At 36.5% G+C, this 26,553-nt stretch overlaps 1 protein-coding gene across 1 annotated transcript in view; it reads left to right on the top strand.

Moving 5' to 3' along the window:
• PRRG1 (proline rich and Gla domain 1) overlaps positions 1-21,235 on the top strand; it is a 79,310-nt gene extending 58,075 nt beyond the window's left edge. The window contains exon 3 of the mRNA XM_028113325.2: positions 18,437-21,235. Coding sequence (XP_027969126.1) covers positions 18,437-18,922 — 486 coding nt within the window. The 3' untranslated portion in view covers positions 18,923-21,235. The remainder of the gene's footprint in view (positions 1-18,436) is intronic.
• Positions 21,236-26,553: the final 5,318 nt, after the last annotated feature.

Below are 26,553 nucleotides of genomic sequence, written 5' to 3'. Positions count from 1 at the left end.
CTTCATTTTCTCCCATTCCCTTAATCTTATGTGTTGTTAACCAGTAAGTTTTGGATGATGTTACTGTGCACTCCCTTCATAGGCAGTTGCTTTCCAGGGTGTCCCAATCAACCTGTCCAGGAACTGGGTCCACCTCTACTAGCCTGATATGCACAAAGTCTTTGGGAAAAGCCCCTGGGCCTCTGGAGTGTAATGCCAGAGCTTTGGCATGTTGGTATGCTGGAGCACTGAGCAATTCCCAGGAATCTTCCATGGGGTTCTACATTTATTAAGGAGCTCATGCACCTCCTTGCTCGAGGTTCTTAGGGGGTGCTGGCAATAGATGTTCAGGAAAATTTTTTTTTTTTTTTAGCAACTTTGAACCAGGGATTGACCCGTGATAGTTCATCAGGTCAGAGGACAAAGAGCAACAACAGCACTGTGTTAAGTGGCAGCATAGAGACCATAGGCCTCTGTTGTATTTGCCTTTTCATAGGGCCACTGGTTTCCTGTTGCAAGGCTCTTTCGCTCTCTGGGTTAGGACTTAGATTCTAAGCACAACCCACTGACTCAACTGTTACAGGCAGAGGCTGCCCATCCTCTTCAATTACGGGAATCCTTTCCTCCTGCTTTATTCCACAGCCTCTCCTTGCGCAGTGGCAATGGCTTTGCAGTCCACTCCACCCAACTTAGCTCTCCTCGGACCTGAGGCATGGAGGACCCTTGTGCACATTAATAGTCAATTAAGGCCCTTATAATCAATGATCTGATCATCTTGTTAGACCATATGGCCTTCATCAGGCTGCTCTGGGAAGAACACTGAATTATTATAGCAGCTGTGATATTTTGGGTTTCATACCACAGGCGACACATGACAGAGGCAATATGTGAAAGCACAGAGCAGTGCAGCAGACCTCCAGGAAGCAGTGTTCCTTTCTCAGATGAGATTCCCCACTTGAGTTAGGTGGTTTTTAAGCAAGTTGCAGCTAAAGGACATTCTCTTAACTGCACGGGCAAACACGAAGTCCTGCTGACTACCTCAATTGTGTGCAGATCTCAGCCTATCAGTAATATTGAGGCTGGACCAGCCCTTGTGGTTTTTATTATGATTGCAAGACGCCCTCAGCAATACCATCAAGAAACTTTGAAACAAACAAGATTTATTGCTTACAGATTCTGGAAAGCACACAGCAAGGTCATGGGAAGAGAGAGAGAATACAGGACTAGGATTTTGTGTGTTCACTCTTTATCTGCGAATTTAAAACATACGAGTATGAATTTAAAGCATAGGAAGTGGAAAACAAGCCATCCAAATGGTCAGTTGTCTAATCAGAGAACATCTCTAAAAGAAAGCAGGAGCAGAGTTGTGGGGGTGGCCTGGCTCTTTATCTAATTGTGTAGCAGGCAATATATTTATTCAAGATAGCCATCTTTAAAGGGGATCCCTCTGCAGTCAAACCTTAAGTCAGATCCTTGCATCATAGAAAGGAAAAACTGTCAGGGCTTACACTGTAATATCTTAAAGGTTTCAGAGTACAGGTTACCTCCTTGGTTAAATTTATTCCTAGGTATTTTATTCGTTTCAGTGAAATTATAAATGGGATTGTTTCCTTAATTTCTGATAATTATTAGTGTATAGAAATGCACCAGATTTTTGTATATTGATTTTGTATCCTGCAACTACACTGAATTTGTTCGCTAGTTCTAATGGTTTTTGGCAGTCTTTAGAGTTTTCTATATATAATATGTCATCTACAAATACAGTTGTTTTTTTTTTTTAAAGATTTTATTTATTTATTCATGAGAAAGAGAGAGAGAGGCAGAGGGAGAAGCAGGTTCCGAAGGAGCAGGGAGCCCGACGCGGGACTCAATCCCAGGACTCTGGGATCATGACCTGAGCTGAAAGCAGACGCTTAACCATCTGAGCCACCCAGGCGCCCCAAATACTGACAGTTTTGCTTTTTCCTTTCCATTTTGGGTGCTTTTTATTTCTTTTTCTTGCCTAACTGCTCTGCCTAGGACTTCCAAAATTACCTTGAGTAAAAATAGTGAGAATGGTCATCCTTGTCCTGATCTTAAAGGAAAAGCTTTCAGCTTTTCAACATTGAGTATGATGTTAGCTGTGGGCTTTTTATATATGGTCTTTATTAAGTTGAGGTAAGTTCCCTCTGTACCTACTTTGTTGAGAGTTTTTAATCATAAATGGATATTGAATTTTGTCACATGCTCTCTGCATCTCTTGAGATGACATAAGGTTTTTATTCTTTAATTGTGGTATATCATATTGATTGAGGTACACATTTACGGATGCTGAACCATCCTTGCATCCCTGGAATGATTCCCACTTATTTATGGTGTATGGTCCATTTAATGTACTGTTTAATCTTGTTTGCTAATACTGTGTTGAGTGGAGTTACATCTATGCTTATTAGGGATATTGGCCTGTAATTTTCTTTTCATGTGATGTCCTTGTCTGGTTTTAGTATGAGGATAATGCTGGTCTTGTAAAATGAGTTTGGAGGTGTTCTCTTCTGTTTTTTAGAATAGTTGGAGAAGGATCTGTATTAATTCTTCTTTAAATGGTACAATTCACCAGTGAAACCATCTGGTCCTGGATTTTTGTTTGTTGGGAGGTTCTGGTTACTGATTCAATCTTCTAACTAGTAACTCATCTGTTCAGACTTTGTTTCTTTATGATTCAATCTGGGTAGGTTGTATATTTCTAGGAAATAATCCATTTCTTCTAGGTTGGCCAGTCTGTTGATGTATAATTGTTCATAGTACTCTTTTATGATCTTTTGTATTTTTGTGTTATCTGGTTTTAACTTCTCTTCTTTATCCTTTCAGAAAACCACCTCTAAGTTTCATTGATCTTTTCTGTTGTCTTTAGTGTCTCATTTATTTCCTATCTGATCTTTGGTACTTCCTTCTTTCTACTAACTTTGGGCTTTTTCTTTCCTAATTCTTTGAGGTATAAGGTTAGGTTGTTTAGATTTTTTTCTTGTTTCTTAATGTACACATTTATCACTATGAATTTCCCTCTTAGAACTGCTTTTGCTGCATCCCATAACTTTTGGTATGTTGTGTTTCCATTTTCATTTGTCTAGAGATATTTTTAAATTTAATTTCTTTTCTTCTTTGACCCATTGATTGTTCAGGAACATGTTTAATCTCTACCTATTTGTGAATTATTCAGTTTTAATTGATTTCTAGTTTCTTACCATTGTAGTTGGAAAAGATGGGTGATATGATTTGTCGTCTTAAATTTATTAAAACTTGCTTTGTGGCCTAATATGTGATCTTGGAGAATGTTCCATGTGTGCTTCAGAAGAATGTGTATTTTATTGCTTTTGAATGGAATGTTCTGTATATACCTGTTAAGTCCATCTGGTCTAATATGTCATGGAATATCTTTTTCCATCCCTACACTTTCCGTTGTGTGTGTGATTACATCTGAAGTGAGTCTCTGATAGGCAATATAGATAAATCTTTTTTTTTTTTTTTTATCCATTCAGTTACCTCATGTCTTTTGATTGGAGCATTTGGTCCATTTACGTTTAAAGTAATTATTGATACATATGTACTTAATGCATTCTTACTAATTGTTTTCTGGTTGTTTTTGGAGTTCTTCTCTGCTTTCTTTTTGTCTTCCTCTCTTCCCTTGTGATTTGATGACTTTCTTTAGTGTTACACAAAAAAATATAAAGGAATCCAAGCATATCTGTTACAGGTTTTTTTGGTTTGTGGTAACCACGAGGTTCATATATCACATTCTTTGTAGATAGTAGACTATATTTTTGTATTTATGTTTTTCTGATGGGGTGAATTCCATTATATTTCAGCTTACTGATCCATTCTTCTGCTCTATCCAGTCTGCTCTTGAACCTCTCTAGTGTATTTTTCAGTTCAATTATTGTAATCTTTAACTCTGACTTCTATTTGGTACTTCTATTTTCTGCCTCTTTGTCAAAGTTCTCACTTTGTTCATCCATTCCTCTCCTGAGCTCTGTGAGCATCTATGACTGTTATTTTGAATTCTTTATCAGGTACACCACTCAACTCTGCTTTATTAAGGTCTTGTTCTGAGGTTTGTTTTTTTTTGTTTGTTTGTTTCTTCATTTGAAACATACTCCTCTGTTTTCTCTCTTTTGCTTTACTCTCTATGTTGATTTCTATGCATGAGATGAAATGGCCACCCCTTCCAGTCTTAAAGAAGTGGCCTTGTGAAGGAGTTGAAACATCATTCAACCCTGCACAAGCTTTTGATGCCTCTCAAATCTTTGAGGTTATCCAAGCAGCCTATTTTTAGTGCCTCCCAGTAGTTGAGGATGTGCCAAGACATGCCAGTGTCCCTAAGGGCAGGATGTCAGCCAGGATCATGACTAAAGCTCACTGTAAGCAGAACCTCAGACAGCAGCTTTTAAAGTATGCAGACATAGTTCTTTGGGACCACAAGTGTAAGTCCTGCTGGCCACCAGTGCCAGGCAATATAGAGGGGTCATTTGGGCAGAAGCCACCAAAGAGCACCAGAAAAAGGGACTGTCTCCTTTTCAGGCAATACTGATGAGTTGAAACAAGGCAGAGGGAGCATGCAAAGATGGTGTCTCCTATCCTCCATTCCTAGAGTATTTCAGTAAGCCCCTAGATGCATCTTAAATTAGATGCCTGCCCCTCCTGCCAGTGCATTAAGATTAAGCAAGTAGGTCTCTTTCAAAGAAAGTCTGGGCACTTTTCAGTTGGCTGCATCTATACTCAGTGGTGAGTCTATTCATATGAGCCCTTTCAAAACCTTTTCTCAGTTTTCCATAGACTTATAGGTCTTGTGGATATAAGTCCCTTTAGCTTTCAAAGATCTCAGGTCTTAAAAATTGGGTATCTGATGTAGGGTTCAGACTTTTCACTCCTCAGGGAAAAGCAGCTCATGGTTTTGCGTTCCCTCACTCTTGATTGTGGGTCATCACACCAGGGGTGGGGTTTATGGTGAGATTATGTCTCAGCCTTTCCTAAGTGCTTCAATGTGGGTTTTTTCTCATTTGCCCAATGTGTACAAGTTTAGGTATTTTTCATAGGAATTTGTGTTTGTTCCATATGTAGCTATAGATTCAGTGTGTCTCTGGAAGGAGGTGAGTTCAGAATCTTGCTAAGTTGCTATCTTGAACCAGAACGCTGAGTAAATTTTTAACAATCAACTTTTAATACTGGGCATTAGGGGTATTTTGGATCTTGAGATTGCTCCTCTTGCCTCATACACCAGGACAACTATTTATTTCTTCCTCAAGTATCCCGACTCTCAACCATAACAGTTTACAAATAATTACATATAAATTAAAGAGGGTCTTATTTTGTTTGCCACCTTGCAAAATAATAGTCTCCATAATTAAAAAGACAACAAAACTGTACCATCTTCTTTCTCCCTCAGCTAGACCATTTTCAACTCATAGTAAAATAAACTCAATTGGGGTGCCTGGGTGGCTCAGTCGGTTAAGCATCTGCCTTCGGCTCAGGTCATGAGCCCAGGGTCCTGGGATCGAGCCTCACATCGGGCTCCCTACTCCGTGAGGAGCCTGCTTCTCCCTCTCCCTACTCATGCTTTCTCTCTCAATCTCTCTCTCTCAAATAAGTAAATAAATAAATTTTTAAAAAACTGAATTGACACCATACTCAGCATAAATATTGTTTCTGAACAGTTTGCACCTTAGTGGCAGTTTCAAGATAATGCCTTACTTTTCATAATGTAATTTACATTTTATAAATGTTCTATCTTTTCTCAGAAGTTATATCCACATATTCCTACCCTACTGATGAAGGAATTAACGCAAAGATGTTAAGTGACTTTTGTGTAACATCAGCTGTTTTCTGTAGAACATCCATCATCTAGGTAAAGAATCTCTCGCTGGAATGTCCCAACTTGTTCTCACCTGAGGCAACTTTTGGAGTTAGGATTGTGATTTTTGTCCCACCTCTCTGATAGTCTTTCCCTTTCATAACCCAGAGACATTGTGGGTTCAGTTCCAGACCACCACAATAAAGTGAATACTTCTGTTCAATAAAGCTAGACAAAGGAATATTTTCGTTTCCAGGTCCATATAAAAATTATGTTTACACTATACTGTAGTTTATTATTAAGTGTGAAATAGCATTATGTATAAAGAGATCATGTGCATACCTTAATTTAAAAATACATTATTGCTAGAAAATGCTAACCATCATTGGAGCTTTCAATGAATCATAATCTTTTTGCTGGTGGGTCTTGTTTTGATGTTGATGCCTGCTGACTGATCAGGATGGTGGTTGTGGCACACTGATTGACTCTTCCTTTCATGAACAGTTTCTCTGTAGTATGCAGTGCTGTTTCATAGTGTTTTACTCACAGAACTACTTTCAAAATTGGAGTCAGTCCTCTCAAACCCTAGTGCTGCTTTATCAACTAAGTTTATGTCATATTCTAAATCCCTTGCCATTTCAACACTCTTCCTAGCCCTTTCAGCAGTAGATTCCATCTCCAGAAACCACTTTTTTGCTCATCCATAACAAGCAACTCCTCATCCATTAAAAGTTTTATCATGAGATTGCAGCAATTCAGTCACATCTTCAGGTTCCACTCCTAATTCTAGTTCTCTATTTCCACCATATCTGCAGTTACTTCCTCCACTGAAGTCTTGAACTCCTCAAAGTTATCCATGAGGGTGGGAATCTACTTTTTCCAAACTCCCATCAGTGTGGATATTCTGACCTCTTCCCATTAATCACACATGTTCTTAATGGCATCTAGAATGGGGATTCCTTTCCAGAATTTTTTTTTTTAAGTTTCAGTGGTAGAGTTTAGTGATTCATCAGTTGCATATAATTACATCAGTGCCCTCCTTAATGCCCATCACCCAGTTACCCCATCCCCCTTCCCTCCAACAGCCCTCAGTTTGTTTCCTATAGTTAAGAGTCTCTTATGGTTTGTATCTCTGACTTTGTCTTATTTTTCCATCCCTTCCCCTATGTTCATTTGTTTTGCTTCTTAAATTCCACATATGAAGGAATCATATACTTGTGTTTCTCTGACTTATTTTACTCAGCATAATACCCTCTAGTTCCATCCATGTCGTTGCAAATGGCAAGATTTCATTTTTTTTGATGGCTAATATTCCATTGTATGTATGTGTGTATATATATGTGTGTGTGTGTCGTCTTCATCCATTCATCTGTTGATGGACATCTGGGCTCTTTCAATAGTTTGGTTATTGTGGACATTGCTCCTATAAACATTGGGGTGCATATGCCCCTTCGACTCACTAAGTTTATATCCTTTAGATAAATACCTAGTAGTGCAATTGCTGGGTCATAGGGTAACTCCATATTTAACTTTTTGAGGAACCTCCGTACTGCTTTCCAAAGTAGTTGTACCTGTTTGCATTCCCACTAACAGTGGAAGAAGGTTCCCCTCCAACATCTGTCATTTCCTAAGTTGTTAATTTTAGCTATTCTGACTGGTGTGAGGTGGTAGCTCATTGTGGTTTCGATTTATATTTCCGTGATGCTGAGTGATTTTGAGCATTTTTTTCATGTGACTATGGGCCATTGGTATGTCTTCTTTGGAGAAATGTCTGTTCATATCTTCTGCCCATTTCTTGACTGTGCTTTTTTGTTTTTTGGATGTTGAGTTTGGAAAGTTCTTTATAGATTTTGGATACTAGCCCTGTATCTGATAAGATACTTGCAAATATCTTCTCCCATTCTGTAGGTTGCCTTTTAGTTTTGTTCACTGTTTCCTTTGCTGTGCAAAAGCTTTTTATCTTGATGAAGTCCCAATTTTTGCTTTTCTTTCCCTTGCCTTTGGAGACGTGTCTAGCAAGAAGTTGCTGTGGCCGAGGTCAAAGAGGTTGCTGCCTGTGTTCTCCTCTAGGATTTTGATGGATTCCTGTCTCACATTTAGGTCTTTCATCCATTTTGAGTTTATTTTTGTGTATGGTATAAGAAAGTGGTCCAGTTTCATTCTTCTGCATGTGCTGTCCAGTTTTCCCAACACCATTTGTTGAACACATGGTCTTTTTTCCATTGGTTATTTTCCTGCTTTGTCAAAGATTAGTGGACCATAGAGTTGAGGGTCCGTTTCTGGGTTCTCTATTCTGTTCTCTTGATCTAGGTGTCTATTTTTGTGCCAGTACCATACTGCCTTGATGATTACAGCTTTGTAATAGAGCTTAAGTCCAGAATTGTGATGCCTCCAGCTTTGGTTTTCTTTTTCAACATTATTTTGGCCATTGAGGGTCTTTTCTGGTTCCATACAAATTTTAGGATTGTTTGTTCCAGCTCTGTGAAAAAAGTTGATGGTATTTTGCTAGGGATTGCCCTGAATGTGTAGATTGCTTTGGGTAGCATAGGCATTTTAACAATATTTTTTTCTTTTAATCCAGGAGCATGGAATGTTTTTCCATCTCTTTTGTGTCTTCCTCAATTTCTTTCATCCTTTACCTCTTTGGTTAGGTTTATTCCTAGGTATCATGGTTTTTGGTGCAATTGTAAGTGGGATCAGTTCCTTGATGTCTCTTTCTTCTGCGTCATTGTTAGTCTATAGAAACGCACCTGACTTCTGTGCATTGATTATATATCCTGCTACTTTGCTGAATTCTTGTAGGAGTTCTAGCAATTTTGGGGTGGAGTCTTTTGGTTTTCTAAAGTATCAAGTCATTTGTGAAGAGTGATTTGGTTGCTTTTTATTTCTTTTTGTTTTCTGAATGCTGAGGCTAGGACTTACAATACTATGTTGAACAACAGTGGTGAATTATGAAATTGAGGTATGTTCCTTCTATCCCTATTTTGTTGAGGGTTTTTATCAATGGGGCGCCTGGGTGGCTCTGTTGTTAAGCGTCTGCCTTTGGCTCAGGTCATGATCCCAGGGTCCTGGGATCGAGCCCCACATCGGGCTCCCTGCTCCTCCCTCTCCCACTCCCCCTGCTTGTGTTCCCTCTCTCACGTGTCTCTCTGTCAAATAAATAAAGTCTTTTAAAAAAAAAAAAAAGGATGCTATATTTTGTCAAATGCTTTTTCTGCATCTGTTGAGAGGATCGCATGGTTTTTGTCCTTCCTTTTATTAATGTGGTATATTACACTGATTGCTTTGCAGATGTTGAACTGCCTTTGCAGCCCAGGAATAAATCTCACTTGGTCGTGGTGAATAATCCTTTTAATGTACTGTTGGATCCTTTTATCCAGTATCTTGGTGAGAATTTTTGCATCCATGTTCATCAGAGATATTGGTCTGTAATTCTCCTTTGTGGTGGGGTCTTTGTCTGGTTTTGGAATCAAGGTAATGCTGGCCTCGTAGAATGAGTTTGGAAGTTTTCCTGCCATTTCTATTTTTTGAAACAGCTTCAGAAGAATAGGTATTAATTCTTCCTTAAATGTTTGATAGAATTCTGCTGGGAGGCCATCTGGCCCTGGATTCTTTTTTGTTGGGAGATTTTTGATTGCTTTGATTTCCTTGCTGGTTATTTGTCTCTTCAGATTTTCAGTTTCTTCCTGTTTCAGTTTTGGCATTTTATATGTTTCTAGGAATTGACCATGTCTTCCAGATTGCTTAATTTGTTGGTACATAATTGCTCATAATATTCTCTTATAATTGTACATCTTTGGTGTTGGTTGTGCTCTCTTTGATCATGATTTTATTTATTTTGGTCCTTTCTCTTTTTGATAAGTCTGGCTAGGGGTTTATCGATCTTGTTAATTGTTTCAAAGAACCAGCTCCTAGTTTTGTTGAGCTGTTCTACTGTTTATTTTTATTTCAGCTCTTTATAATTTCTCTCCTCCTGCTGGATTTAGGCTTTACTTGTTTCTTTTCTAGTTCCCTTTAGGTGTAAGGTTAGGTTGTATATTTGAGACTTTTTTTTTTTTTTTATTTCTTGAGAAAGGCCAGTATTGCTATATACTTCCCTCTTAGGACCGCCTTTGATGCCTCCTAGAGGTTCTAAACTGTCATGTTTTTATTTTCATTTGCTTCCATGTATTTTTGTAATTCTTCTTTAATTTTGTGGTTAACCCATTCATTCTTTAGTATGATGTTCTTTAATCTCCATGTATTTGTGTTCCTTCTAAATTTTCTCTTGTGATTGAATTCAAGTTTTAAAGCATTGTGGTCTGAAAATATCCATGGTATAATCTCAGTCTTTTTGTACACAGTCTGTGGCACCTCAAAACAATTACAATAGTGATATCAAAGATTACCATAACAAATATATTAATAAGTTAGAAACAACTGCTGTTGAAAACTTGCTCCATGCATGGTTGCCACAAACCTTCAATTTGTAAAAAACACAGTATCTATGAAATAATTAATAAAGCAATGTACATTACAACAAGATATTGACTGTACTTAATCAGAAAAGGAAGGAGCCACATGAGAGCAAGAATAAACATCGTTAAAATGTCTACATTTATTATATAATTTTAACCTTATCTAAAACTACTGAGATCCTTTAATGATATTTTATTCATTAAACAAATTTCCATTTCCTCTAAAAGCACTACTTTACCAAGGCTTGAAATCATATGTTCTTTCTGGATATCTTTTGGCTGCTTTCCGTGAGATAAAGGAGTACTTAAATAGCTTACAGAGATATAAACTTGATTCTTTTTATGAATAACAATCATAATATTAGTCTTTATTTCATGTGAATTTTCACCTGATTCTCTGGCTTCACATACAAAATAAGTCTAGTTCCCAAAGAAATAAGTGTGATAATTACCCTTTTATTCAGATGATGTTACTTTAATTTATAAAATGAGCCCACTTGCTTTTGACTACACATTTAACATGATGCCTAGGAAGATGCCAATCAGGTCCAAAATATCTAATAGATCAAGGCAGATTGCCTTTTGGCTTGCTCTGATGCCTGGCCTGTTCTGTTCAAGTCCCAGTTCTAACGTTTATATTTGAAATGACCTTGGTTTTATTATTATTTTTAAAAGATATTATTTGAGAATCTCATCAAGAGTCGGGTGCTTAACTAAGCCACCCAGGCACCCCACCTTTGGTTTATTATTAGGTAACCTCTCTCTGCCTTCATTTTCGCATCTTCAGGTGTGGATAATTATGCCTTTATTGGGTGTGGATTAATTGAGTTACTATACTATAGATAAAGTAAAAATCTGATTTTATGGGGGCACCTGGGTGGTTCAGAGGGTTAAGTGTAGACTCTTGATTTCTGATCAGATTATGATCTCAGGGTCATGAGATGAGCCCTGTGTCAGGCTCTGTGTGGGACGTGGAGCCTACTTAAGATTCTCTCTCTCCTTCTGCCCCTCCCTGTTTGCTCTCTCTCTCAAAAAAAAAAAAAAAATCTGATTTTATACTTCCATCTTTGTCTAAGCTTCGTGACACTTCAAAATAAAAGCTGATTGTTTTAGTCTGTGGATTATTTACTAGGATGCCAAATAAGCCAGAAAAATTTAATTATACAAGCCAAGCATGAAAAAGAGGTTATTTTCATGTGCATTGTTGATGCTTATCTCAAAGTGATAGGACAATATTAAAAAAGCCACTTTTAATTGTATTCACCTAAGGCTAGCATTATATAATTATTTGAAATCACCTTTTGCCCCACTTAATATTATCCACAAAAAGCAAATACGTGTGATTTGAGAGATTAGGAGGAAACAGGAAATTGTCATCTGCAGGTAAAGAAAATTTACTACTAATCAGATATTTGATTACTAAATTAGAATAAAATTTTTAGTTTGTGTAAGGATTCAACTGAGTTGATAAAAGTAGATGTAAAACATTTTTAAGTTATAAAACAAATGTTCATAGTGATTATATCTTTATATTTTTGCAAATGATTTGTATTCTTTTTTAGATGTTTGAAGTTGGCCATCCTAAAAGTGACAATTTTATACAAAAAGTTAATAGTGTACACCTTTAGAAGCATATTTACTTTTTTCTAAGTGTCATTAGTTTGGACCTGTGATAAAATTTTTATTAGTGAAGTGAATCACTTGACAATATAAGGTTTTTGGTATTGTCCTAAAATAAATGCTGTATTCTTGAGTGTGCTATTTCTACTTTTGGCTTATTTTAATATTGAATCTTGCATATTTGCATCTGTATATAGCCTTTAGGAGATCATACAATATTATAACGTGCAAATTTATATTAGAATCACAGAATGTTGGAGTAATAATGTACCTTTTAGAAAATCTAGTTCAGGGGTGGAACAGATGATCTGGGGTTATTTCAGGCCAGAAGGTAGGGGGTATGACATATTCCAAGTGCTGAAAGGAAAAAGCTGCCAACCAAGAATTCTCTACCCAGCAATATTATTCACAATTGAAGGAGAGATTAAAAGAGTTGTTCAGATAAGCAGAAGCTAAAGGAGTTTGTCACCACTAAACCAGCCTTACAAGAAATGTTAATAAAATATGCAAAAGTAAAAATCTCACTTGAAAAAGTAAATAGGAAAGGTAGTGGGTCAACCACTTGTATGAGGAATAGAAGACAAAAGTAAAATTTATTTGAAACAGCAATTAAGGGATACATAAAATTAAAGGTATAAAGCTTTGGAATGTGTTCAAAATTAAGTTACTATCAACTTAAAAGAGATTGTTAGAACATCTTATGTATTTATGTGAACCTCAGGGTAACCACAAAGAATAAACATAAAATAAAAACACAAAGAGAGAAAGGAATCTAAACATGACCCTAGTGAATATAATCAAGCCAAAAGGGAAAAGAGAAAGAGAAGGAAAGGAACAACAAAAAGCAGTAAGTACCTGCCTATTAATCATTACTTAAAATGTAACTGGACTAAATTCTCCAAAACACACAGGGTGACTGGATAAAAAACAAGATCCGTCTTTACTATAAGAGACTCCTTTCAAACCTAAAGACACAGGTTCAAAATGAAGGCATGGGATAATATAATTACTATATAAGTGGAAATGAAAAGAAAGCTGGGGTAGCAATACTTAAATGGACAATAAACAAAGACTGAAAGAAGGGCGTAACAGAGCGTAAAGAGTCAATCCAACAACAGGATATTACATTTGTTATTATTGGCTTTATACATTTAGGTGCCTTGATGTTGGATGCATAAATTTTAACAGAAATAAAAGGGGAAATAGCAGTATGATAATAGGAAGGGACATTAATACCTCACTTTCATCAATGGATACATCATCCAGATAGAAAATTAATAAGGAATCATTTGGCCTTAAATAACATGTTAGACAAGATGGACTTAAGAGGTATATATAGAACATTCCATCCCCAAACAGGAGAATACACAATTCTTTTCAAGTAAACATGGAACATTCTCTAGATTGGTCACCTGGTGGGCCACAAAACCATTCTCAATAAATTAGAAATCAGTTATGAGAAGAAAAGTGGAAAATGCACAAACACATGGAGACTTAACATGCTGTTGAACAACTAATGGGTCAATGGAGAAATCAAAGAGGAAAAAATAATACCTTGAGATAAATGAAAATGGAAATAAAATGTTTCAAAATCTTTGGGATTCAGTAAGAGCAGTTCTAAGAGGGAAGTTCACAGCAATACAGGCTAACCTAAAGAACAAAGAAAAATCTTAATCTAAGCCCACAGTTAGTAGAAAGAAATAAAGATCATAGCAGACATAAATGAAAGACTTAAAAAAATAATAGAAAAGAGCCATGAAACTAAAACCTGGTTCTTTGAAAAGATAGACAAAATTGATAAACTTTTAGCCAGACTCATCAAAAAAAGAGAAATTACAAGCAATACTTCAGATATAAAAAGGATAATACTATGAACGATTATATGCCAACAAATTAGACAACCTAGAAGAAATGGCTATATTCCTAGAAACATCCAATATTCCTAGACTGAATCAAGAAAAAATATAAAATCTGAATAGTCTGATTCTTAGTAACAAAATTGAATTAGTAATCAAAAAACTCCCAGTAAATTCCATATCCAGATGGCTTCATAGGTGAATTCCAGCGAACATTTAAAGAAGAGTTAATACCTTCCCTTCTTAAATATTCCAAAAAATTGAAGCGGAAGAAACACTTCCAAACTAATTTAACAAGGCCTGTATTACCCTAATACCAAAATCAGATGACACTACAAAAAACCCACAAAATTACACACCAAGATCTCTGATGAACATAGATGCAAGAATCCTCAATAACATATGAGCAAACCAAGTTCAACAACACACTAAAAAGATCACACAGTGTGACCAAGTGGGATTCATTCCAGGCATGCAAGGATGATTTATCACTCACAAATCAATGTGATACACTATATTAGCAAAATGAAGGATAAAAATCATATGATTATTAAAATAGACAAAAAGCACTTGACAAAATTCAACTCCATTTATGATTTAAAACTCTCAACAAAGTTTGTATAGAGGAAATATACTTCAACATAATAAAGGCCATATATGACAAATCCACAGCAAACATTATACTCAATGGTGAAAAGGTGAAAGCTTTTCCTCTTGATCAGGAACAAGACAAGGATGCCCACTGTCAACACTTTCATTCAATATGGTATTGGAAGTCCTAGCCATACCAATTAGACAAGAAATAAAAGGTATCTAAATTAGAATGGAGGAAGTAAAGCTTTCACTATTTGCAGTGGGGACATGATACTATATATAGAAAGTCCTGAAGACTCCACCAAAAAACTAAAGTTGCAGGATACAAAATTAATATACAGATGTCTGTTGAATTTCTATACACTACTAATGAAGTAGCAGAAAGAGTAAATTAAGAAAAGAATCCCATTTACAATTGCATCAAAAAGAATAAAATACCTATGAATAAATTTAACCAAGGAAGTAAAAGACTTAGACTCTGAAAACTTTAAGAAACTGAGAGAAAGTGAAGACAACACAAATAAATGGAAAGATATACTATGCTCATGGAGTGGAAGAATACTGTTAAAATGTCCATACCACCCACAGCAGAACGCCAATGGCATTTTTCAAGAAACTAGGACAAATAATCCTAAAATTTGTATGGAACCACAAAAGACCCCAAATAGCCAAAGCCAATCTTAAGAAAGAAGAACAAAGCTGGAGTGTCATGATCTCTTATTTCAAACTATACTATAAAGCTATAGTAATCAGAACAGTATGGAATTGGCATGAAGACAGGCACATAGATCAACAGAACAGAACAGACAGCCTAGAAATAAGCCCACGCTTACATGGTCAGTTAACCTGTGACAAAGAAGGCAAGATCATACAGTGGTAAGACGACAGTCTCTTCAATAAGTAGTGTTGTGGACACTGGACAGCTACATGCAAAAGAAAGAAACTGGGCCACATTCTTACACCACATGCAAAAGTCAACTCAAAGTGGATTAAAGAATGCAGTGTGGGGCACCTGGGTGGCTCAGTCTGTTGGGTGTCTGACTTTTGATCTCAGCTCTGGTCTCGATCTCAGGGTCATGGGTTTGGGCCCTGTGTTGGGGTCCATGCTGGGTGAGGAGCCTACTTAATTAAAAAAGAAGAATGGAATGTAAGACCTGAAACCATAAGACTGCAAGAAAACATAGGTAGTAAGCTCTATGACGTCAGTCTTAGCAGTTTTTTCTGGTTGGGGAGGAATCTGTCTCCTCTGGCAAGAGCAACAAAAGCAAAATAAACAAATGGGACTACATCAAGCTAAAAAGCTTTCCCACAGCGAAGGAAACTATCAAGAAAAGGCAACCTACTACATGGGAGAAGATACATGGAAATGATAATCTGATAAGGAGTTGATATCTAAAATATATAAAGAACTCCTAAAACTCAGTAATGGCAAAGAAAAACCAACCCAATTAAAAAATGGGCAGATGACCTGGATAGACATTTTTCCAAAGATATACAGATGGCCAAAAAACACATGAAAAGATGTTCAACAACATTCTTCATCAGGGAAATGCAAATCAAAACTACAAATGAGATACCACTTCACACCTGCCAGAATGGCTAGTATCAAAAATGTAAGAGTTAACAAGTATTGGTGAGGATGTGCAGAAAAAGGAACCCTCATGCACTGTTGTTGGGAATGTAAATTGATGTAGCTACTATGGAAAACAATAGGGAGGTTTCTCAAAAAATTACAAATAGAACTACCATATGATCCAGCAATTCCACTTCTGGGGATTTATATGAAGAGAATGAGAAGACTAATTCAAGAACATATACGGACCTCTATGTTCATTGCAGCATTATTTATAATAGCCAGGATGTGGAAGTAACCTAAGTGTCCATCCATAGATGAATGGATAAAGATGTGGTGTGTGTATACACATACACACACACAATGGACTATTAACCATAGAAAAGAATGAAATCTTGCCATTTGTGACAACATGGATGGACCTAGATGATAGTATGCTAAGTCAGAGATTGACAAATACCATAAAATTTCACTTACATGTGGAATCAAGGAAAGAAAGAAACAGAAACACTCATAGAAACAGAACAAACTGGTGGTTGCCAGAGGGGAGGGGAGCAGATGAAATAGGTGAAGGGGATTAATAGATTTTACAACTTCCAGTTACAAAGTAAGTCATGGGGATGTAGTGTACAGCAGAGGGAATATAGTCAATAATATTGTAATAACTTCGTATGGTGACAGATGGTAACTAGATCTAAATGATCATTTTGTAATATATAAAAATATCAACTCATTATTGTATACCTGAAACTAATATAATATTGTATATCAGTTATAATCTAATAAAAAATAAGAGTTGATAGAAAACAAAAACCAAAAGCCTCAGCCTGGTAAAAAGAAGTATGAAAATAAAATCTCACAAATAAGAAATAAATAATAAAGTCCAACGAACAAGTATAGGATTTCTTAGTTGCACATTGGAAACTGTAGTACCATGGAACACTACCTAGACTTCTTAGGGAAAAAGCTACCACCTAAAAGTCTGAAATATCATTATGATGACATTTACCAATCAGGGTGAAGGAAAATTATTCATAGAGCTGCAAAATTTTATAGACTATTTCCATGTGCCTCACCTATGGAAAATTCTTCAAAAAGGACTATTCAACTTCAAAATCAGGGAAGATGAAGAGAACAAATAGTAATAAGCAAAGACTCATGCAATGTATGTCTAAGTCTGAATAGATAATGATATAGTGACTAGGAATTGGTAATGTTGTAAATGCTAAATATTATTTCTTTAAAAAAAAAAAAAAGCCTGTGTGACTAATAAAATATATGACTATAAAACAACCAGCTTTAGTGCCCAGAGTCTTACTTTTAACCAGATTCGCAGATTTATGTAAACGCCATGCTATCATGGGATGTCTGGCATTACAATTCCCAATCTAGTCCAACTCCTTCTATTTGCCCATTTGGATAATGACTTGGTTCCCTTCCTTGGTGCCAGATATTTACTATCAGTGATGTGTAGTGCCTGCAAATAAATAGGATTGTAAGAAAAGCACTTACTGGTTAGGTATAAACATTGAAAAAAGAGTCAGTAGCATTGGGATTGGAGGTGGTCTCCATACCAAGGTATGGGATAGATTAATCAGTGAATTTGACGCAGTGACTTGATTATGATACACAAAAATTATAATTACTATTTGTGTATATGCCAAAGATTTAATTAGACGTGTTATATATGTTATTTCATATGATGCTTAGATAGCCTATAAAGACAGATTAGTATTATCCTGTTTTTCAAGTGAGGAAATTTAAGACTCAAAAGAGTAACCTGTTCAGGTCTCATAGCTAGTAATTGGGTCAGGTGACCTTTTTATGTTTTCAGTATTTCCCCCCATACAAATATTAAAGATTTGAACTACTAGGTCTCATGCCTTTTGGGATTATACTCTGTGTTTGGAAATAACCTAACACAATCTCTTCACTAGCCTGAGCTTTCTACTAGGGGCAATGTGTAATTACGACATTCAGTGAACATCTGTGTACTAAATTTTGGGGGTTGTAGAGGGAGTTGAGGGGTAAGGTCTGGTGGAAGGGGACCTCAAACAGAACCATTAGAAAACAAAGCATTCATCTGTAAAGCGTTTGACTACTGAAGGCCTATGACAGCCTAAAATAGCACATACCATTGATGATGGGGATTAGGGATCAGAAACTTCATAATTGGACATGGAAAATATTTGACATTTTTAAGGGAATATTATTTGGTTTAATTGAAAAACAGGAAATCTCTCACGCTTTGTTTTTCCTTCTAAAATGTCATAGCTGAAAATATAAATAACTCCCAAGTCTTGAAAAAGACTCCTGGGTTCTCACTGACCATTTTAGGAAGGATCCAGAGTGAACATCATAACATGATTTATTTGTAATTTCTTGTCATGGAAAATATAGGCAGTCGGTCATTTAAACCAACAAATCTGGTTTTGGTTTTTGGTTCACTATGTTAATAGAACCCAGACATTTGTTCATTTGCTATTTCCCATCTTTTGATCATACTGATTTTTATTTTATCTTTTATTTTCAGAAGGAGTTTTGGAACACCTACACAAAAGCACAACAAGGAGAGAGTAACAGAGGAAGTGACTGGTTTCAGTTTTACCTTACCTTTCCATTAATCTTTGGTCTCTTCATTATCCTTCTTGTCATTTTTCTAATTTGGAGATGCTTCCTCAGAAACAAAACTCGCAGACAGACAGTAACTGAAGGCCACATTCCTTTCCCACAGCACCTTAATATTATCACTCCGCCTCCCCCAGCAGAGGAAGTGTTTGATAGCAGTGGATTGTCACCAGGCTTTCTGGAATATGTAGTTGGGCGCTCCGATTCTGTCTCCACTCGCCTATCCAACTGTGATCCCCCACCCACCTATGAGGAAGCCACTGGCCAGGTGAACCTCCGGAGGAGTGAAACAGAACCTCATTTAGACCCACCCCCAGAGTATGAGGACATCATTAATTCCAACTCAGCCAGTGCCATTGCTATGGTGCCTGTGGTCACCACCATCAAATGAAACTGCAACCTTCTTTTTACTATAATCATTTTTAAAATACTAATGAAAGAACTTTCTAGCACTTTACCACTACATAAATGCGCATTGACTTATCTTATTGGATTCTGACAGCATACCACTTCACATTTTCTGATTTGATTTTCATTAGTTTTGTTTCCTACTATAAAATCATTATCCATGCTCATTATCTCTAATGGAAATATGTGAAGAGGGAAAAATCTTAGTAGAGGTCTTCACGTGATGTGATGAGACGTGTGTGTATCAGCCCAGTATACGTGCAAGTGTCTTAAAAAGCCATTAACTTCTGTCTAAATCACTTATAAAGAAAATATCACTCTCCAAAATTGGGGGTGGGGAGAGAGACCAACAATTTGTGTAACAGCCACATGCTGTTGAATTTTGAAAATAAGATGAACTTAGCATGTTTTCTAATTCTTACTGGATTTTGTTAACATCCCTTTTTCTTCAACTACCTTAAATAAATGCATGTATTCCATCTTGATTTTAGGAACGTCTCAGAAACAGAGATAGAAGGAAGGCAAAAATTATTTATTTATAGTGTATAGCAAGAATATCATTGGTCATTAGTGACATTTGGCTAATTTTGGAGGAAGGATTTTATTGTTGACTGCCTTTCTCCACCCCCTCACCCCCAAATTAAACAGTGTTTGCTTAGTGTCTTTGAATGTCTGATGCTATTTGTATTAACATCTTGGTAGAGAGGATTTCCTGGTAACATAATAGTTTCTAAAGTAGTTATATGTATTAATGACAGGGAATAGATACACATTTCTCCTTTGCTCATTTGTGAGAAAATTTTCTTTTTGCTGTTTTATTGCCTTTTACTCTACTGTCTCCTCCCTCTCCTACCGCCACAGAATCTATAAGAACCTAAGAATTTAGTTAAAATTCTTGAAATTATTTTCTTAAGTTTTTGTATAGACTGGAGTCTTTGCCTCAAGATGGTTAGGAGGCGTTTTTCCATTAAATTAAGAACTGTGATTTTATATTGCTCTTCAGTTGGTGGAGGAAAACTGCAAAGTCTATGTTGTGCCAGGTGCACAATAAATCTGTTACAGTTTTACATAGATCTCATTGTTGCTATTTCATTTTGTATTTTCATCATTTTTTTTTAAGTGCAGGATTTTTCTTTTCCCGTGGAGTAGAGGGAACAGGCTATGAATTAACTGCCAACATAAACTGACTCAGAAGTTGATGGAAAATTTATTATATTGGCCAGGGAAATGGCTGTGCCACTCCCAAGCCTCCTTAATGTTGGAGAAAATGGTTCATTGAGGCAGAAGGAACACAGGTTCTGGAAGCGTCAGCCATATCCTGCTGCCTCCATCTCCATCCCCACAGGCCCGTCCCCCAGTCCTGCCCTGGAACCCCAAAAAGGAGAAGTGCTGGCGGGAAACCCTGAACTAGGAGTCAGATGACCTGAATTCTCATCCTGTTCTGTAAAAAAGGTACTTGCCATGGTGCCCTGGGGAAGGCCCATATCTGCACCTCAGATTCCTTAACTCGGAAACGGATAATGTCATTTGGCCTGTCTCCAGGGGCTTTAAAAGGATCTAATGAGGTGGTGTGTATGAAAGTAATTTGTAAGATGTGAAGAGCTGTCTACGTGTGATGTCATAGCATTGCTCTTACTGTGCTTAAGGGAGAATTTTCTCTGTTTCCCTAAAATTTATCAGAGCGTTCACATAGTGAGAAATAGAGTAGCCGCTCCATTAATGGCTAACATGCTCCTGACCTGAGTGTCTGGGCTATCTTATACTCCTGTCACTCGGCGGCCTATACAAGTGCTGTGCCAGTCCAACACACACAAACAGGACTGAGCAGATGTTGGAAAGGGAACCAAGATGTATATGTTAATAGGTTTTGTAGCTTTCATGAACTAAAAATTAATAAATCTTGACTCTGGTCTCAGTAGAAATGACTGTTATTTTGAATTTGTGAGCACATGGTGACTTTTGGCTTCTTACAGCTAAAAGTGGGAGTGTTTGATCCAGTGACTTCTGTGTGCATGCATGACTATTTTGGTTTATTTTTAAAGGAAAATTAAGGTTCCTTTTGTGTAGATTTTTTTTTTTTTGGTCATTAACATTAGGCCTTAGATTAAACCAGCAGTTTTTAAACTGTGGCTGGCCCATAAACCCCTGGGAGTCCTTGAGAGCCTTTCAGGGCACCTGTGAGATCAAAACTATTTTCATAATAATACAAAGGCATTAGTTGTCTTTTCACTCCGTATCTCAAAAAGTAGTTGAAAATGTAAAATGATGCCATTTCCCACAAATCTTTTTTGTTTTAGGAAATACAGCTATTTTCTTAAACATGTTATGTTAGCATGTAATAAACTTTAATTTTTGAATACTTAAAATTTTTTTCAGTTTTATTTTCTAATATGGCAAATATTGATGGATATAAACTATATAAACAAAAGCTCTTTAACATCCAGGTCTCTAATAAATTTTAAGGAGTGTAAACGGGTCTGGAAATCAAAAGTTTCACAGGAGAAAGGAGCAGGATATTCTATTACTATGTATATATTCTTGCAACTTTATTTTATATTTTAAAGTCCTGATACTGGATTTAATGCTGCCTCTTAGAGATAGCTGCATTACAATATGAGAATGGATGTTGGTTCTTGAAGCAAAAGCCAAATGCTTAATCTCATCAATGGCTACAGCTTTTTCATCTGTTGGTCAAAGAAAACACACCACTCTGTAGTGATAACTGACACCAGCCATAAATCTCATGGCAGCATTCATGAGATAATGACAGGATAAACAACAATACCACTTTCTTCAAGAAACATCCTCTTAGGTTTGGTTTGTTTGATTTTGACTTAGTTTTACATTTTTCAAAACCCTTTTGCTGCCCCATCTGGTTTTATAAACTGAGTTTCTTAACATTTGTTATAATTAAAGGGGCTTGTCCGGAATAATATATATTTTTTATGCTTTTGCCTTTCTTACATGATGGATATTACATTCACCTTTGGTCATTTTTAGTAAAGGTTTATTTTTGCAGATATATTTAGTACCTTTCTTAAGCAGTAACTAAATTGAATCAACCAGTTTGCATTTAAATGAGACACTGGGCTTAATGGTCTTCCAGTGGAATGATTTCCAGGCCTCCACATGCAGTGGCTGTGTCTGGAATCCTAGAACTGGCACTTTGCCTTTCTGCTTGGAATTAATTATATTATCTGTTTAAAGTGAATTAAAGGATTTCTTTTTTTTTTTATTGACCAGTACAAATACAAATGCTGTGTTTGATTCATTGTTAATGACTTCAAGATTGATGATCTGATACAATAACTTGGTTCTGTGTAAATAGCATGTATTTTATTACAATTCACATTTTTAAACACTTGGTTTACATTAAATTATGGTATTTAACTATTTTTATGTTTATACTAGGTAAGGTTTTTCTTATGTTTCTGTGTTTTTGGTATGCTAAATAAAGCTATTTTTAAACCCAAGAGATTTTTTTTCTGCCATGTATTAATTATATTATGGTTAGGTAATAAACATGCGTCATAAGCTTTTATTATGGTCTTTTCAACAAGGGAAAAATCGTTTTTTTTCTTATCAATTTAAGAAATATTGCTCAGCAATCAGAAATTATCTGGTGAAAACTTCAGGGTGTTCTCAGCATAAGAAAGAATTTTCTGTATTAACTTTTTGAATGATGCTGGCATGATACAAAATGGGAACACTCACTCCAAAGGGACCTCCCTGCTGTAGTGTAGTTTGGCAAGTATAGAGTATAGTGTTGTCTGCAGATACCAAGGAGCTACTTTTTTCCCTCAACACCTTGCATTTAACATTTGAGATGAGAAAGGAAAGCATAAGATGGAAACATTTATGACCACAGGACATCTTCCTTAGTCACCAGACTAGAAGGTGATGTGATGAGTCATTGACTAAGCAAATGTAAATATGACTTGATCTTTATGGTATAAAAATTAAAATGATTTACTTATAATCTAAACAATTCTCCTTGACTGTGAGTATCCATTTTGTAAGCATAAATCCCAGAGAGTTGTCCAAAACATCATAAAAAGATAATTTTTAAAAATATATAGCAAGTTCTAAAAATGATATAACTTGGATTTAAACATCCATGAAACCCAACACCTAGATCAAGATATTTCTAGTACCCCAGAAGGCTCCCTCACACACCTCTCCCTAAAGATAACACTATTCTCACATCTATCATAAGAGAGCAAGTTTTTAAATTTCATACTTAGCTTTAACCATAAGCCAAAAGACTCAACTCTTCTCCCTTTTTAAATGATTTCGGAAAACTTCAAGGTAGAAGTTCCAGAGCTGCCCATCCATCTCTTGGCTCTCCTTGAACCTACTCCTCCCTAAGCCTTTTCTACATACCTGAAGCTCTTTGACGTCAAGAATTATGTTTAATCCTTTTAACTCCCTCCCCACCAATACATCAAATACGTAAAAGTGAGGGCTTTTTTAAGTCTATGTATTGACCAAAAGAGCAGTAGTTTTCTGTCTTAATGCTTCTTTCTGCTGTAATTCTTATCACCTACCATTTCCTTAAACTTTGTATGATGACATTTTGTTCTCAGTAATTTTATCTACCTTTTTTTTAAGCTTCAAAATCCCCTATAATCTGGTCTCACAGGTTTATCTAACCTTATTTCCTTACATAGCTAAGAATAGATATTTACAAAGTGCCTATTTTGTGTGAAGCTAAGGTGGTAAGAAAATAATGGTGCCTATAGACATCATCTCTGGGGATTTTGCAACCAGGTTAAGACTGGGATAAATTTTTAATATAGTGTAACCCTAATTCCATTCCAGCTCAGAGGTTCTTTTTGCCCAAAGTTCCATGGTATTTGCAACCAGGCATATTTATCATGCAGTCCTGTATATTAGTCTATTTGTTGTTTTTATAAGTTTTTAGCAATGGAAGCTAACTTGCAAAAAAGTTCGTAGAACTGTAATCTACAGAATTATAGTGGTGGTTGACTACAGAAGTGGGAAGCTTGGAACCTCACCATCTGTGACCTTTTCTTGTCAATCCCCCTTACTTCAAGTCACTCCAAGTCACAGAAAACATGAACTTTATGAACATAATTAGACAACCACTGGACTATAACATCTATTGATGTCCAACTTCATAGCTCATCTTTACACACACACACACACACACACACACACACACACACACACACACACACACAATCTATAGAATCCCTTCCACCAACAGACTGCTTAGGGTTCAAAATGCTCTTTTTAGTCCAGTTGCTAATTCGTAAGTATACTGCACTGGCCACTAACATACACTATCTATAAAAATGATGTTTGAAGAGAGAGCCATGGAATGTTAATAGTTCTGATTCTTTGTTTACATCACTTCAACATCACCATACTTTTTGCTACATTTTCAGTACTCAGTTGCATTTGTGGTTAATGATGGTTTTAACATATTCATAAATCATATTTAAAAATAAGCATACAGTGCTGTCAATGAAAACAGTATGGAGTAGGGAATTCCAAAAGCATGTCCTTCCACAAAAGCAGCAAATAAACTGACAAAAACTGTCAGCATCAACTTCATCAGAGTTCTAGAAACTAATTACAGTTTATAGCAAACAGAGAAGAAAAAAAGCCTTTAACAGCCTCGCCTTATACCTTGCTTCCCTTCTCAGTGACATCTTGGAAGACAACTGCCCACATTCTAGGCTTAAGTTCCTAGTACAAGAGGGAGGAAAATGGCCCTTATCATCAAAGAGCCGAGGTTGATTGTTTAGTCCTGTATTTTGGCTTCCTGAAGTACCAGCTCTAAGGCTTGCCTTTATTTTTTCTTACTGGGAACTCTCCCAAAATGGAGGCAACTACGTTGGGGGTGTTTTTCAAAAACGCTTGAAAGTAAATGCATTAGCTGCTACCACCTGGAAAGGGTTAACACCTGAAATAAACAACAAACTGAAAAGCTTGGGAGGAAAGGCTGGGGAATAAAAAGAATAAGTACTTTGGGAAAAACTTCCACATAGGAATCTAGACGGCTAAACACACTTAAAGAGCTCAGGGAATGCTCCATAAAAAAAAAAAAAAAAAAATCTGAGAGGCTCTAAACTCTCAGCTTGGACCTTCAGATTCTCCAAAAGCAGAAAGTGAAGGTTATGGTAGGAGTTGTATGTTGCCTGGCTGAAAGTTGAAGGTTTTCCCCAACACCCAAGAGAGCCCATCTGCTAAAAATAGGATACTTTTGAGGAGAGGGGGCGCCAGGCGTCTAACAAACTCTGTCAGATCACTAGCCGACCACCACAGTAACACAAGCAAGACCACACTGGTCACATGTGACAAAGAACACACACTACAAAATGAGTTAAAAACGTCATTAAACCAACCAACACCTAAAACAGGCAGCAAAACTAACCCTGGAGACAAAGGAAAATTGGTTTTCCAGAGTTGCCGTTATATAATATTAATTCATAGCCCTATGCACTACTGAGAATAGTACCCAGCCCTGAACATCTAGAAGCCTGACCAGAGAACCTAGGAAACCACAGAGCCTAGACTACAGCTTGCTTAGGAAGGAAACCAAGCCAGCAGTCCAAATGTTCTCAGCTAGGGGCATCCCCTGCCCCCATGCCAACCTCAGAGCTTGGGCAGTGGCCTCTCACCCAAAAATAGACCCTGACAGGAAGCCTCACCTACCCAAGGATGTTACCAGCAGACGTGTCCAGAAACCCACAACAAGTCTCAACAAATTCAAAAAGATCAAAGTCATACCATGCATCTTTTCTGACCACAATGCTATGAAATTAGAAATCAACCACAAGAAAAAGTCTGGAAAGAGCACAAATACGTGGAAATTAAATAATATGCTACTAGACAATGAATGGGTCAACCAAGAAATCAAAGGAAAAAAAATTAAAAAGTACATGGAAACAAATGAAAATGAAAATACAATGGTCCAAAATCTTTGGGGTGCAGCAAAAGTGATTCTAAGAGGGAAGTTTATAGCAATACAGGGCTACCTCAAGAAGGAAGAAAAATCTCTAATAAACGACCTAAACTTTCACCTAAAGGAGCTAGAAAAAGAACAAAGCCCCAAACTATCAGAAGGCAATAATAAGTATTAGAGCAAAGATAAATGACACAGAAACTAAAAAAACAAGAGATCAACAGAACCAGGGGCTGGTTCTTCAAATACACAAAATCAGAAATGAAAAAGGAGAAATAACAAGCAGCACCAAAGAAACAAAAGATTGTAAGAGAATATCATGACAAATTATACACCAACAAATTGGACAACCTAGAAGAAATGGATAAATTCCTAGAAAAATATAAAACTGAATCAAGAATAGAAAATTTTAACAAACTAATTACCAGCAATGAAATTCAGTCAGTAATCAAAAATCCCAACAAACAAAAGTCCAGGGCCAGATGGCTTCACAGGTGAATTCTACCCAACATTTAAAGAGTTAATGTGTATTCCTCTCAAAATATTCCAAAAAGTAGAAGGGGAAAGAAAAGTTCCAAATTCACTCTATGAGGCTAGTATTACCCTGATACCAAAGGCAGATGAAATACCACAAAAACAAAAAAGAGAGAGAGAGAGAGAGAACCACAGGCCAATATCTC

The sequence above is a fragment of the Eumetopias jubatus genome, unplaced genomic scaffold (assembly GCF_037043125.1).
Source record: "Eumetopias jubatus isolate StellerSeaLion01/CBP00866 unplaced genomic scaffold, mEumJub1_p1.0 scaffold_11, whole genome shotgun sequence".
In the NCBI taxonomy this organism is placed as follows: Eukaryota; Metazoa; Chordata; class Mammalia; order Carnivora; family Otariidae; genus Eumetopias; species Eumetopias jubatus.
The sequence above is the reverse complement of the archived record's forward strand: the minus strand, read 5'-3'. Positions and strand labels throughout refer to the sequence as shown.